At 44.3% G+C, this 15067-nt stretch overlaps 2 protein-coding genes across 9 annotated transcripts in view; one reads left to right on the plus strand and one right to left on the minus strand.

Annotated features, from left to right (window-relative positions):
• The window catches only part of RHBDD1 (rhomboid domain containing 1), a 151345-nt gene extending 142548 nt beyond the window's left edge, over window positions 1-8797 (plus strand). Inside the window, exon 9 of one of the 2 annotated variants that reach the window (XR_007517992.1) lies at window positions 2488-2596. Coding sequence is in view for 1 of the 2 variants with exons in the window: in XM_049888363.1 (XP_049744320.1) it covers window positions 8742-8782 (41 nt within the window). In the remaining variant the exon portion in view is untranslated. Of the gene's footprint in view, window positions 1-2487; window positions 2597-8741 lie in introns of those variants that run through there. The other variant, XM_049888363.1, reaches the window with a different exon arrangement.
• COL4A4 (collagen type IV alpha 4 chain) overlaps window positions 6607-15067 on the minus strand; it is a 150084-nt gene continuing 141623 nt past the window's right edge. For 2 of the 7 annotated variants that reach the window (XM_049888337.1, XM_049888339.1), the window contains exons 44-47: window positions 12943-13059; window positions 10805-10993; window positions 8836-9122; window positions 6608-8415 (exon numbers count right to left, since the gene is read on the minus strand). In XM_049888337.1, coding sequence (XP_049744294.1) covers window positions 8152-8415; window positions 8836-9122; window positions 10805-10993; window positions 12943-13059 — 857 coding nt within the window. In that variant the 3' untranslated portion in view covers window positions 6608-8151. Of the gene's footprint in view, window positions 8416-8835; window positions 9123-10804; window positions 10994-12942; window positions 13060-15067 lie in introns of all 7 variants that reach the window. The other 5 variants (XM_049888340.1, XM_049888342.1, XM_049888341.1 and 2 more) reach the window with 4 other exon arrangements.

Consider the following 15067-nt stretch of genomic DNA (forward strand, 5'->3'; position numbering starts at 1 on the left):
TTTTATGGTGTATACAGCAAAGCAGACCCATTGCTTTGCAACCAGAAGAACTTTTGACTCATTTAAAAACCTCTACTTGTTCCAAATAGATAAAATGATGAGTGATTGAGAATTTTGTCTCTAGATGATAAAATAATAAACACTAGTTAATGCAACAGCGGGCTCAAACATAGCAACAATTGTGAGGATGGCCCAGGACCAGGCAATGTTCGGTTATACATAGGGTTGCTATGAGTCAGAACCGATTTGATGGCACCTAGCAACACCACCACCATAATCATTAAGGATGCAGGCCACCCCCTAGAAATAATGTATCATAGGGAGTGCCCTGCTGGCAAATGTTTTTAGGTGTCGAGTTGGTTACAACTCATAGCGACCCTAGGTACAACAGAAGGAAACACTGCCCAGTCCTGCACCATCCTAACAATCGTTGTTACGCTTGAGCCTATTGTCACAGCCACTGTGTCGATCCATCTCAATGAGAGTCATCCTTTTTTTCACTGACCCTCTGCCAAGCATGATGTCCTTCTCCAGGGACTGATCACTCATGGCAAATGGGAGAATAGAAATGGCTAAGTCGGCTGGAGCTGCAGTAACAAAGCCAGTGGCTAGGTAAGGGCCTCTAGGTACTTCTTTCTCCAACTCAGAGCAGCTCCCCTGGAGAGCTGAGAGTGGGCATCTAGGGGTTGTGGAGGCCTGGCTGGTGTTGAGCTGCCTCTGGGATATAGGTCTTCTGGGATCCCCCCAAGATAGCACTAGCTTCATGAGTCCCAGAGCCTTTACCCCCTTTCCCAGATCAGCTAAGACTGTCTCCACACTCAGCTGGCCAGCTGACTGAGAACCAGTGACATGGGACTTTGCAGCGATAGCAGTAATTCAGGACACCAGAGTGACATCTGTATAGATCCCTCTGTTTTCTAATCAACCCACAAATGGGTGAAGCTCCTAGGAGGCAGTGGTGTAGTGGGTAAGAGCACAGTCTTTGGCAACAGACAGGCCAGCGTTCAAGTCCTGCTAGGTGCTGACTGTGTGGCCTTGAGCAAGTTACTTATTCTCTCAACCTCAGTTTCCTCATCTGGAAAATAAGGTAGTTGCGAGGCTTAGAGGGAGCACATGTCATTTCCTGTCATATAGTAGGTGCTCAAATATTAGCTAAATATAGTTACTTCTCTACCAGGTGAGAAATTGGGCCAGTTACCCTTGAAGTTCCCTCCTACTTAAAAAGAGTAAGTCCGTGAAGCAGTTTGAATATCTGCTCTGCACCATCCCTGTGCCCTGCAATGTAAGTGCTATAAGAGAATTATAATCAATTCTAGACTCTCACAACTGGATCAATAAGCAACAACATGATAAACGGAGAAAAGATTGAAGTTGTCAAGGATTTCGTTTGCTGGGATCCACAATCCACACCCATGGAAACAGCAGTCGGGAAATCAAAAGATGTGTTGCATTGGGCGAATCTCCTGCAAAAGATGTTTTTAAAGCGATCAAAGGCAAAGATGTCATTCTGAGGACTCAGGAGCGCTTGACTCAGGCCATGATATTTTCAGTCACCTCATATTCAGACAAAAGCTGGACAGTAAAGGAAGACCAAAGAATTGATGTCTTTGAATTATGGTGTTGGCAAAGAATATTGAATATACCATGGACTGTCAGAAGAATGAACAGTCTGGCTTAGAAGTACACCCAGAGTGCTCCATAGAAGCGAGAAAGGCAAGACTCCATCTCATATGCTTTGGATGTGTTATCTGGAGGAACCAGTCCCTTGAGAAGGACATCATGCTTGGTAAGGGAAGAGTGGGCTCAAACATAGCAACGATTGTGAAAGTGGCGCAGGACCAGGCCGTGCTGCCTTCTGTTGTACGTAGGGTCTCTCTGAGTGGGAACCAACTTGACGGTACCTAACAACGACTTCAAGTTACAATAGTGAAAAAAGGAACCCTGGTGGTGCAGTGGTTAGGAGTTCGGCTGCTAACCAAAACGTCAGCAGTTGGAATCTACCAGCTGCTCCTTGGAAGCCCTATGGAGCAGTTCTTCTCTGTCTTATAGGGTTCTTATGAGTCGAAATCAACTCGACGGCAACAGGTTTTTTGGTTGTATAGTGAAAAATAACATTTTATATCTCTTTATAGTTGATTTTCTCTCATTTAATCCTTACAACAACCCCTGAAGTAAGTGGTCTGATTCTCATTCAGTTGAATCCTCACTCAACCACAGGGTATGAGCAACGTATCCACTGCCCAGGGGACTCAATAGTGTTTGAGGCAGACCCTCTGCCCCAAGGCTTGGTTCCATTTCTACTAAACTGGTGGCATAGTGGTTAGGAGCTGGGCTGCTAACCAAAAGATCAGCAGTTCAAATCCACCAGCCGCTCCTTGGAAACTCTAGGGGGCAGTTCTACTCTCTCCTGTAGGGTCACTGTGAGTTGGAATCGACTTGATGACAACGAACTTTTTTTAAACCCTCCCTACCCATCTTTGTGTGCAGGTCAGTGCTTCCCAGAGCCTCTGAATCCCATCCTTTCCAGAAGGAAAAGGGTCACTTTCTGTACTCCCATGCTGCTACTTCTTCCCTTCTACAGTTCACAGTTGACAAGGTAATCTTTCCTATTTTTCTGCACTAAGTCAGCTCCAAGGGTAGGCCCTAGTAAGAAGCAGGCAAAAAGCAAACTCATTTTAGCTTCAAAGAAAATAAATGCACCAGATAAGACATTTGTTTTTGGTGATCACGACACGATTTTATATATAATGAACCATATTATAAATGAGAATACAACAAAGACTTAATCGTCAATGGCAGACCTGGCACCTCGCATATGTTACACATTGAAAGTCTTTAACTTTCCAATCATACGTTAAAGAAAAGGATGCAATTTATTGGACACATTTCACATTTTTCCCCATGAATCATTAAATATTTAAGCACCATAACATTTAACCATCTCTCGTCTCTGTGGCAGTCAGCTTTGGTGGTTTAAAATGAATTATGCAGAATTTCCGGCAGATAATAACAGTGACAATTGCAGAGTACTGATTTTTAATGTCAATTGTTTTGTTACCTGTGGAATTTCTGATAATGTCCCTGCCGGAAATTGTGATTTTTGTGTGCGGTACAGTAACTTGGAGACTTGAAACAAAACAGCATTGCCAAAGACATGGAGAATTGGCCAGGTACAAATAATTCCAATAAGTAAATTATATGCCCTGTGAGAATCATATTTCTACTGTGTAAAAAAAAAAAAAAAAAAGAATTCTTTTCCATATTAAGTAGTTTATTTTAAATAGAAGGTATGCTCATAATAAATGTTTGATGGCTGGTATGTGCTAAGCATAGAATCTAAATTTTCAACAAAGAGTAGGTGTTATGTCCCATCTTATAAAAGAGGAAAATGAGGCTCAGGGAGTGGGCGACATCACCCAGGGTGACACATCTGGGAAGTGACAGAGCAGGACTTAAACCTGGGCTCATGGTTGTTGCTGTGTGCCATCGAGCGGATTCCGACAAATGGTGACCCTGTATGACAGAGTAGAACTGCCCCATAGGTTTTCCTAGGCTGTAATCTTTATGGGAGCAGATCACCAGGCCTTTTCCCTCGAAGAGGGCCTAATGGGTTTAAGCTGCTGACCTATCTGTTAGCAGCTGAGTGTTTAACCATTGCACCACCACAAAGTCTACGTCGTTCCACATGCTTACAGCTATACCAAGTCAAAGTCACATGTATCAGATTAGTCCGGTGAGCTGATAGAAACACACGTCTATTATGACTTCCTAGAACATACACAGAATGATTTGCTCTCTTGTAACCTCTGAAAGGCTCAGAATAAAATATTTGATAAAATCCAATTTTAATAGACCGTTCCATCCAGCGTTTCCATAAGCACCAGTAACCAGTAACACGTATACAGACTTCATGAAGGCAACTTTGTACTTGAAAGCTCTTCACTCCACCTGTAAGCGGTATTCCCTCGTGATTTCAGCCATGGCACGTGGAAGCCTTCTCTTGACCAGAACCCCCTCTCAGATATCATTTCTGAAACCTCAGTTTATGGAAAAAGAAATCTGTTTTATTTTTTTGGATGGTAGCTACAGCTTATCAATTGGCTTTCTGTTGATAACTGATAGGAGATTGTGGCTGTGCAGTTCTATGTTGCCACATCCAAATATGTTGAAATAAGTCATGGCTTATACTGGCTACTAGTTTGCCTATGAAGACCCCATATGCAGAGCTGAGAACCTAATGATGTGTATGGAGTTGTCATTGAGAAATGTGTCAATATTGGCTCAGCTCAGTACTAGGTACTGGGTATACAAGGGTGAGTAAAGCATGGTCCCTGCCCTCAAGAGGCTTACATTTTGGCAAGGAAGTGGACAAAGTGCTAAAACATTGTGGGAAGAATAGCAAGAGTGGGCTGACTATCCTCAAGACAGAAGAAGGGAGCCCTGGTCTCCAAGGGAGAGGTGACCTTGAATTCTGTCTTTAAAGGTAAGTACGTATCTGCGAGGTAAATTGTCCTGGGGGAGGACATCACCTTTAGAGAGCACAAGAGCAAAGCCACAGAGGTAGGAACGCACCATGAGTGTTCACCCAACTACACAGAGTTCATCGTGGCAAGAAATAGACCTAAAGGTGAGCTAGCTCCTGCCTGCCGGACCTTCCACCCCACTGTGAAGCCATTTGGACTTTATAGGCAGTAGAGTCATTGAAGCATTGTAAGCAGAAGAGTAACAAAATCGAGTTTATATCTTAGAGTGGTGACAACGGGCTTGAAACTGGAGCACCCTTTGGGAGACGCTGGCAAGAGTATAAGTGAAGACAAAGGCGGCCTTAAGGCAGTTGTACTAAGTCTCAAGCAGAGGGAGACATCAACAGGAATTGGTGACTGAAGTTTAGATCTGGGGGGAGAGGGAGGAGAAGGAATGGGTGACACTCGCAGCATGGATGGGATGCCGGTCACCGAGAATGAGAAGCCAACCCTCCACACGTAATCAGAGCAGTTCCCACAGGAAATCCAGGTGCCTTTTTCTTTTTCTGGCCAAGAAGATGGAGGTTACTGGGAAGGAGCTTTTGATAAGAATAATCATCAGTAGTGGACAAGGCTAACCAAAAGTTCAGCAGTTCAAATCCACCAGGCGCTCCTTAGAACCTCTCTATAGGGGCAGTTCTACTCTGTCCTGTAGGGTCCCTATGAGTCGGAATTGACGATAACAGGTTTAGCTTTGTTGTTTTCTTTTTAGTGAACTAGGAGAATGACCTAACAGTCCATCTGCTTCTCAAAGATACTTCAAAATACATTGATATATAAATAAGTGAAGAGAATAATGACTTTATTAACGTGGCCTTCTATTCCAAGAAGTTATTTTTTCTATCATTCTGCCCTTATAAAAAAAGGCCACGTAAAATTTTCAAAATTAGAAGACAATGTTTTCACTGCCCTTAGATCTCTTATGCTATCAGTAAGATATCCGAAGCACCGATCACACGTATACAGGCTTCAGGAGATAACTCCGTACTTGAAGCAGTTCACTCAAGCTGTAAGCGGTAGTCCCTCATGATTTCAACCGTGGCACATTTTAGTGAAGCCTTCTCTCAACCAATACCCCGCTCTCAAATCTCATCATTTCTGAAATCTCAGTTTATGGAAAAATAAGATTTTTTTGAGGGGGGCTGATTATGGTCAAAGCTTATCAATTGGCTTTCTGGCAATAACTGTAACAGGAGATTGTGGCTGTGCAGATATGTTGCCGTATTCAAATATGTTGCAATATTTTGAACAGTGAGTGTCATACGCCGTCCCAAGCTCACCACGGAGTAAACGGTCCACTTAAGTCAGTCTCTTCTTGCATTTATCTGAAAAGCTTGTTAAGCTCATACTGTAATACCAAAGGTCAAGTTTTCAATTTAGCAAGCAAGATATGTTTCTTTTGTTCCATTTATCACCCGCACCTCTTCCCAGAAAAGGTACTCAGACCAAGATCTTGAACAAACGAGATGAACTTGTAGGATCCTTGCCTTTTAGGAACAGAGGAAGCTTTTGGAAACAGAGAAACATCTAATTACAAATAAGGTTGAATTTGGCTTCAACTTCAGGCCTCCCTCCCAAATCTAACATGCCATTGCACAGTTAAAAATTGAATAAATGGGGCAAATGAACTAGAAAATATTCTGCTACATCAAGAAAATGCTTCATTTTAAAATGTACATTTTTCCCTTTTTACTAGAAAAAAAAAAAAAGAAAGTACTTAAAAATAAATTGCCGGCAGCAAGCCTCATTTGGAATGTCTTCTACGCAGAAGAGCTCATTTCTGATCAGTGTCTGGCGAGGGACACAATAAATAAATAACATTTTAATTGAGTTTTTCTTCTTTCAATTGAAACTCAACACTAAAATGAGTGTCAGTGTCTCATGAGAAATGTCATTCTTCAGTTTTCTCTAAATGACATTTTTTTTTTTAAATGAGGAAGGGGGAAGGGTTTTCTAAAAATCTTTTCCAACAAGTCTTGATTTTTAGGATTGGACCACTCAATTCCTAGCAAAATAAAAAAACACATCCTTTGCCATTCAGAAACTTAATTATAAATTGACATAGCATCTTAACTTTTTACAGAAAATATGAATGTTAAATGTCAAGTTTTTGACCTGAGGACATACGATACAGATATAAAATATGAGAATATTTTCAAAACTAGAAAACAGGATACTCCTGTAAAAACAATACGCAAAAGTCCAACCCAAACCCATTGCCGTCGAGTTGATCCTGACTCATAGCAACCCTATAGGACAGAGCAGAACTGCACCATAGGGTTTCCAAGGTTATAATCTCTACAGAAGCAGACTGCCACATCTTTCTGCCTTGGAGCAGCTAAAAAAGTGGGTGCAAACTGCTGACATTCTGGTTAGCAGCCAAGCACCTAACTACTGTGCCATCAGGGCTCCTCAAACCAGTAACAGGAATATAAAATCCAAATTATATCCAGTGCCTTTGATCACTTAAAGATAGTGCCATGTCCTCCTGGTGGGGTGACCCTGACTTAAATAAATTACCTACATTTAATTATGTTGGCCCTTAATTTTCTCCCAAGTGCACAGTGATACTCTGTCACTTCCCCTCTTTAGGTGCCATGATGTGTCTGGAGGGAAAGTGTCCACTCTGAGCTGGAAGGAGGCCTGAGGGCTCCCCTGGGGAGGGGGGGAGCCACTTTGTAAGAGCCGATGGCCCGCCTGAGGGACCCCATGCGGCTTTTGTCCCATTAGCAGGCACACAGCAAGGACACAGATGGACCCCAACTGGGGAAAAGCAGTCTGTTCGGAAGTTCTTGGAAATGAGGAGTCAATTTTTGTGAATGGCTGCCTTAATATTCATTAATCGTTTTTAGGCTCTTAATCCCTTATTGAATATATATATATTTTTCCCATAATTGCTCCTTTTCAAAAGGGTTGCCAAAGTAGGCATTTCTATTGTCTGAAAAATGCACACGAGAACAAAATGTTTTCTATTCATCTGTGATGTGCTAATGTCGCATCTCCAGAGCACAGCGACCATGGTCCTTTCTGCCATAATAATTCATTCTGCTTTGAAATGAACTGTTAAGACCAACAATGTGCTTTTATTTTTATTTTTTTTATCTCTTTAAATCATGGTTTTACAATTATTTAAAGTGCATGGAAAAATAAATTACAGGGGAAATCATTTTGAAATGTTGAGAATCTCGATGTTCTGGTTTCACGTGTTGGCCCGTGTATTGCTTCCCGTCTGAATCCACCCAGAAGCACTCTGTATTAGCGAGTGACTGACTTCCATTGTTTGAGATGTTCTTAACCAATGAATGAAGTTTCCAGTAATGTAATTTTTAATCTGGCCTCTATCATCTGTTAGCCTTGCTGTGAACTGGCATGTGTTTTAATATAGCCAGCTCCTTCATCACCCTCAACAGAATCAGAATAGCTAGGTTCCATGTAGGTGGGTGGGTCCAAACAAATGCATCTGGGTCACGTTCGCTTAAGCTGTGCGGGACAGAGGAAGGAATTACAGTTCTCTGGCAATAACTGCTGAAGCTGGAGTCTGAAATGAGCACCGTTCAATCTCTTAGCATTGCCTATTCCTTTGGGAAGGAAGTCTCTCTGGGCAATGTGTTGGCCACTTGTGAGTTGTCTAGCTGTACTTCATGCAGACTTGGCATCTGCTGATCTTCTGGCGCTGGGCCTGGCTTTCTTTTAAGGTGTCTGGTGAGGGTGCAGAGGAGAATTGCAAGTCTGGTTTCACTGTTGTCAGCCAGAAGCTATACTCATTGGCAAAAAAGTGGCACGTTCCTTGCCGGCCTTGGCATTCGAGGAATGGCGCCGCCCTGAAATCTTCCAGACAGCTGCCCGGTGACATGAGGGCCTGTCCTCCGCCTTGGGACCCAGCTCCTGTGTGCTACCCAGACAACAAGGGAGAATTAGGGCTCAGACACACACAAAGAATCCCACGCTCAGTCAATGACACGCTGAGGTCTAGGCTCGTGTTTAACATTTTTCCCTCAATTATTCCATGAAGAACAAAATAGTGTCTTCTGAGGAAGAGAGAAGGCTTCCACACAAAATAGAACCAATTTCACTGGTGGCTGAAAAAGATCCAACTTCTAATTTCTACCAAAGTAATAAAAAAAATTGATGATAAAAAAAAATGGCCTTGTATCTCAACAGGCTGTGATTTGTGGTGGCCTTCCCAGCCTTACATCCTACTACTATCTGTCTGCACAGAGTTCACGGGATTATTGTCCAATCCAGATGGAAGGGGCTAAAGAAGGGCATGGCAAAATGGCGGGCATACCAGGATTCCATTCGGGGAACTCACCATCAAGAATGAATATCCAATCCAGAGGCTCCTCCAGGACCGTGGACACTGGGGTATGGACTGGTCCTGGCTGTGCACCGCCACCGCCTGGGCTGGGGCCTCACACACAGTGCAGCGGCTGATGTACGGGCGGACTTCCTCTTCGGAGAGCGGCATCATGGGCAGGGGGGCAGCGCTGGCCAGCCAGTAGGATTTGTCATTTCTCTGGGCATAGTGGCACACTTGGTGGGTGTTGCAGTAGGCAAAGGGCAGTGTGCTAAACATGGGAAGGCAAGACCCTGCCAGACCTTGGAAGGGAAGAAGAGCCAACATGGTAGAATGTGTGGTGACCTCACTACGCATGAGGCCCTTGCTAAAGGCTACTTCTGTGGGTGGTGAAACCAGGGTATGCACTGCTGCTGTGGACCAACTCCCATCCACCTGTCCGCCTCATCATCTGCTCATGCGCCAACCAATGTGCCAGGTACTAGAGGTAGAACAGTGAGCACAAGCTTATGGCCTGGTGGGGGAGATACATGAGGACACATGTAGTGGAAATACAGTGTGACAAGCCCAACGAATGGCCAAAGTATGGGGTACCAGGACTTAACGGAAGGCTAACCAGAAGTCCCTGGATAGTGGAAATGGGTTAACGTGCTCAGCTGTCAACTGAAAGGTTCACCCACAGGTGCCTCAGAAGACAGGCGTGATGATCTACTTCCAAAAAATTGGCCAGAAAAAACCCTATGGAGCATAGTTCTTCTATTCTGACACACATGGGGTTGCCATGAGTTTGAATCAATTCCATGGCAACTGTCTTTTGTCTTTTTTTGAACCGAAAAAAAGTGATTTTAAGCTAAGACCTGAAATATGAATAGGACTTGGGCAGGTTTGGAGACAGTGGTGGTGACTCTTAACACAGAAGATACAGTAGTAGAGAGGGTCGGAGATAAGAGAGCATGAACTCAAAGACTCAAGGAAGTTCAGTTGGGAGGAGATGTGCATGGGTCTCTCTGTCTCAGGCGACTTCAGAGAGAAATCAGGCTTTGTCAGTTGTGTTCAGGAGTTTGGATTTTATCCCAAGAGCCCTGCAGACCTTTAAGGTGTACACCCTGGCTAGACCAGAACAGGAAAAACAAGATTGGTGGTACACAGGCCAGGCAGGAAAGATGATGATGGCAGAAGGGAGAGGAGAGAAGTAGGCAGACTCAGGATAGTAAATGCTGCTGCTTCCTTTTCCCCATGCTCCAAGAAATTAGGCCACCACGGTGGGGAAAGCCACAGCTGAACCCAAGGGAGAAGCTGTGAGGGACATGTGAGTAGCTGCCACCCCTCGACCTGCCCTCCCAGCTGGGGTCATGACCCCATGAGAACAGTGACAAGATTCACATCCCCCCTCAACCATCATATTGGCCTATCCTTCCTGCACCCACCACCACAACCATCCTTACCACCTTTATCATGAAAAGGTGGCGTCTACCAGCACCCAGGCACTTAAACCCTTGGCTTGAAATCAGTCCATGTGGCTTAAAATCTACTACTGAGAACTGACAAAGAGTACCAAGGACTAACCCTGAAGAGAAAGTTCTATAAATAGAAAACAAATGTGGAGTAGGATGGGGAGTTGATGGCTGGCAAGTGCCATACCACAGAGGCATCAATGGCACATTGATCATCATTTGAACATAAAAGGACAGCAACTGACCATGTCCTGATTAAATACATTTGGAAGTAAAAAACTGCATTTTCTATCATAGCTATATTTAACTTCCAGAGGAACAATCATTTTTAAAAAACTAGTAATAGTCAAATCTTAAGGCCATAGCTTTAATAGAACTGAGACTGTCATATCATTTTAGCGTGGTAGTTTTTTTTTTTTAATCCCTCATATGATTAGTGATCATTTAAGATGCTGATGGATCTGTCAAATTAACCCAGAAGTTTTACTCTTAAAGTCATGGATTTGTGTGATCGCGTGGTATACACGTACCAAGGTCCTGGTTGTGAGCTTTCTCTTGTCCCTCCAGGTATAACAGACTATACCCCGTCCAGAGCTTGGGCATGCCCACGGGGCAGGCGGGTTCTTGATCCGTCTGACTGTGGAGAACCAGGAGGAAGCCACTGAGATATCCAAGTCCGAACCCTTTGGGCCCAGGATCCCCAACAGGACCAGGAGGGCCTGGTGGAATAAAGAAAACAGCAAAGGCAGTTTAAGGGAGTCAGCTTAGCAAACATTTCCCTGAGCTTCTATTCCAGCACTGTGTAAGCACTCGGAACAAAGAGGAGGACAGCACAACCGACCCCCCAGGAATGTCCGCCTCATACAATCACAGGTATACAAACCCAGCCCCTTCAGCAAGTATTGGTTCTAAGCAACTCCTAGGTGCTGGGGATCTATTAGCATAAAAACAGAAAACAGACAATATTTCTGCCCTCAAGGAGCTCACATTCTACTTAAAGAAGTGATAAACAATAAGCATAGCAAAGTAAATTATGATATGCATGCACATCTCCCAAGTTTGAAAGTGATAAATGCTGAGAAGAAAAGAACCAGAATGGGGTGATAACGTACCCCACGTGTGATCTCCTGGGCTCCTAAGACTGGACTGGGAGCCTGCCCAGCCAAAAAGATGATTCTTAAAAGTCAGCCTTGCTTACACCTCCAGACTCTCAAGGGCCTGACATATTGTTGGTTCCATCCTAAGGTCAATGGCTTGGGAACCACTTTGGATCTCTTCTTTTTTAGGGAAGAGGGGTAAAGGAAGGCCTAATTCTAGAACTCTGGTTGACAGGTGGGAAATGAACAGTTCTACTGAATGCAGGCAGGATCTGACTTCTTTGGCATGTCTAAGGGGCTGACCTATTCAAGATGGCCAATGGTTATTTCTAAATGCCAGGAACAAAAAGATGAAGTTAGACTTTGAAACCAAAGGGTTTTTGTAAACTTGTCTCTGGAAGACTGGCAGTCTCTCCCCATCTGTGCTGTAAATTAGAGGCAACACATAAGTAGCTTGTGTACTAAATTGGGCCTGCTCATTTGTTTGGTTCAACCTGTCCAGATTTCACACGTTGAGATTCTGAACTCTAAAGGCAGAGTTTAGGCAAACATTGGGTCCACGTTCCTACATGGCAACAATTGGCCGAAGCTGAGGTGCAGCTACTTCCTTGCTGCCTTTAGACTATAGGTGCCATTTTGCCATAGGCCTCACCCAGCTCTCTTCACTCCTACTCATTACTAACGTGGTATTAGAATTTGCACTCCTTACTGGAGACTCTGAGAATGACACTGTGTCTTGGGGTCTTTGTGTCCCCAGTGCCTAACAAACTGCCTGGTGCATAATACTTCAAATTTCTATTCTAAAGAGTAATGTTTCCCTACCCAACCCCCATCCAACCCCCATATCCCCCCCCTTTTTTTTTTTCTCAAGAAAGGGTACTGTGGTCTGTATGAATTTATAGATGGTTGTATGATAAGATTAAGCAAACTCAGAAAACCAGAGGCCCAGTGGTTTGGCCAGTTGTAGGGAGTGAGAATATACCACCTTCCCCAAGGTCTTCAGCACAGCCTATCAAAGAAGATAACGCACAAATGCCAGGCTGGCAGGCCCTTCACTGCCTTGTAGAAGTGAGCAGCCGAAATGCTGAGCCTTCCATGGTAATATAGAGTGGTTGGAAAAATACTCAACTGGATTCAGGGAACCAACTAGTTTTTATGGTTGTTTAGTATCCAGTAAGGAGCCCTGCTGGTGCAATGGTTAAGCACTTGGCTGTTAACCAAAACCTAAGCAGTTCAACCCACCAGCTGCTCTGCAGGAGAAAGATGTGACAGTCTGCTTCCATAAAGATTACAGCCTTTGGAACTCTATACGGCAGTTCTACTCTGAGCTTTATGGTCACTATAGTTGGAATCTACTCGATGGCAATGGGTTTAGCATCCATTAGAAAATGGGGGTGCATCCCATTCTGTCCTTTTTGCATCTGTCTCCCTAGTATTGGAGGAGTTGGGATCTAAGGCCAGTGCTTTCAATAGGATCCAGTTTGGAAAGCCGCTTGCAAGGTGAGCGATCTTATACATGGTTCTTGGGTCAACAGAGTCAGAGAAAAGAGGGGAAACTGAACATCCCTTACCTGGTGCTCCAGGGCGGCCAGCTTCTCCTGTGTCACCCTTGCGTCCCGAAGGCCCAGGTGTCCCAGGAATGCCAGGCTCGCCCCTTCTGCCATCCAACCCAGGCTCTCCTTTGCACTCTGCATGCAAATTCATGACAGTGGTGATGAGACGAGCCATGATACCTGCTAGCAGTTACTGCGTGTCCACCCCGGGCCAGCACTGGTCTTTGCACCTGGACTATATTGTCCTGCCCATCTGGTCCTCCCAGCTTCACGAGGTTGGGATTCTCCCATCTTCACTCTGCAGCTAAGGTAACTGAGGCTCTGAGAGGTCAAATAATTGCTTAAAGTCAACGAGCTAGGAAGGGGCAGAGCCAGGATTTGAAGCCAGACCAGGGAGGTGCTGCGAGAGAGGTTTTTACATTGCCTTTATACTCTTGTGTATTTGGTCTTTTTTTACATTGAGCATGTATGGCTATTATAATTAAATATTATCCTTAACAATAGTGATTTTTTAACAAGCCCGGGTGGGGGAAAGAATTAAATTTAATAGCATTCAGATGGCGGCAGTTAAATTGGCAGCAAGATAAGGGCAGCTTAAAAAAAAAAAAAAAAACAGCTTTTTAAATTATTTGATGATTTTTTTATTGTTGTAGGTTGCCAAGTTGAGTTGATTCCAACTCATGGCTTAGTGTTTGCAATGTGTTAGGCACGGCACTGAACCCTTTCTGTTGATTTTCCAATTCAGGCTTCACAGCAGTACAAACAGGGCTAAGTACTCTTACAAGCCAGTTCAGCCAATGAAAAAATGCAGCTCAGAGGGGTTAGGAGCAGATTCCTAACCACCTGAAATGCATGCTTTCAACCTTCCTGCTTTTAAAATTCTGTTCTAATATCACCTGGTTGTCCCTGGGCAGTGCAAACAGTTAATGTGCTCAGCTGCTAACCAAAAGGTGGCTGGTGCGAATCCACCTAGAGGCACCTCGGAAGAAAGACCTAGCGATCTACTTCTGAAAAATCAGCCACTGAAAACTTTATGGAGCACAGTTCTCCAACACACATGGAGTCGACTCAACAACAACTGGTAATATCACCTGCCTAAGAGTTTCCTACACAACCCTACCTTCTTCCCGTCACCCCCAACAGGCCAGTCACTCAATGTAAGCTCTGTGCTGGTGGAGCGGTGGTCCAGTGTGGGTGTTCCCGGCATTCAACCGCTATCCTCATACTTTCATGCCCCTTAGGTTATAAGCCCACGCCTGTGGAATGCCTACAGTGCCTGAGCTGTGTTCTGTACATCATTACCATTGGTGGCCCAGTGATTAAGCACTTGGAAGCTAACCAAAAGCTTGGTGGTTCAAATCTGCCTAACAGAAGAAAGACCAGGCGATCCGCTCTCGTAAAGATTATAGCCAAGAAAACCCTATGGGGCAGTTCTGCTCAGCCGCATGGTGTCTCTATGAGTTGGACAACACCAAAAGAAACATGTCCTTCTCTCCATATGGGAAAAAGGAGCTCTTTCCCTTTCCTAGGAACCAGGGAAAGACCTCCTCTTTCTAGGTGACACTGCTGTGTGCAGTCTGGAGTGTTTCTTTCCATCAGCTTCAAAGAGAATATCAGTTCTTTTGGGAAGGACACAGGGCCTTGACTGTGAGCCGAGATTACTCCCTGTTCTGTCCTGACCAGATGATACAAATACAGGGCCCCTGTGCCTGAGTGCTGACAAGCCAAAGGGCCTTATGGGTTTGTATGAATTTCCTTTTTGTTAAAAAGGTAGCAGGCATTCCTCCTGTTGTATAGACTTGTGGCAAGATGACTGTCAATCTGAGAAAAGAGTTCCCACACCAGATGTGAAAGTGTAGGCTTTGTTCTCTTTAGGGGAAGACACAGAGAAATGGTTAAGCTGATGACGTTTCCTGAGAGACAGGAAGGAGGGCTCTTGTTAACCACAGTTGTACACACAGTGCTTTCCACTGTGTGGACTAGTTCTTATTTGGAACTTGTTTTAGGGAATAAAACTACATCTAAAAAGCTCTCCTATGGTAGATGGATGGCCTCCGCTGAGGGTCAAGCATTGACTTGAAGATAAACACGAGGCTAACAGGATGTGGGCACGTCTTTAAGCAGTAACACCGCAAACAAAATG

Source organism: Elephas maximus, chromosome 6, assembly GCF_024166365.1.
Source record: "Elephas maximus indicus isolate mEleMax1 chromosome 6, mEleMax1 primary haplotype, whole genome shotgun sequence".
NCBI classification, from domain to species: domain Eukaryota; kingdom Metazoa; phylum Chordata; class Mammalia; order Proboscidea; family Elephantidae; genus Elephas; species Elephas maximus.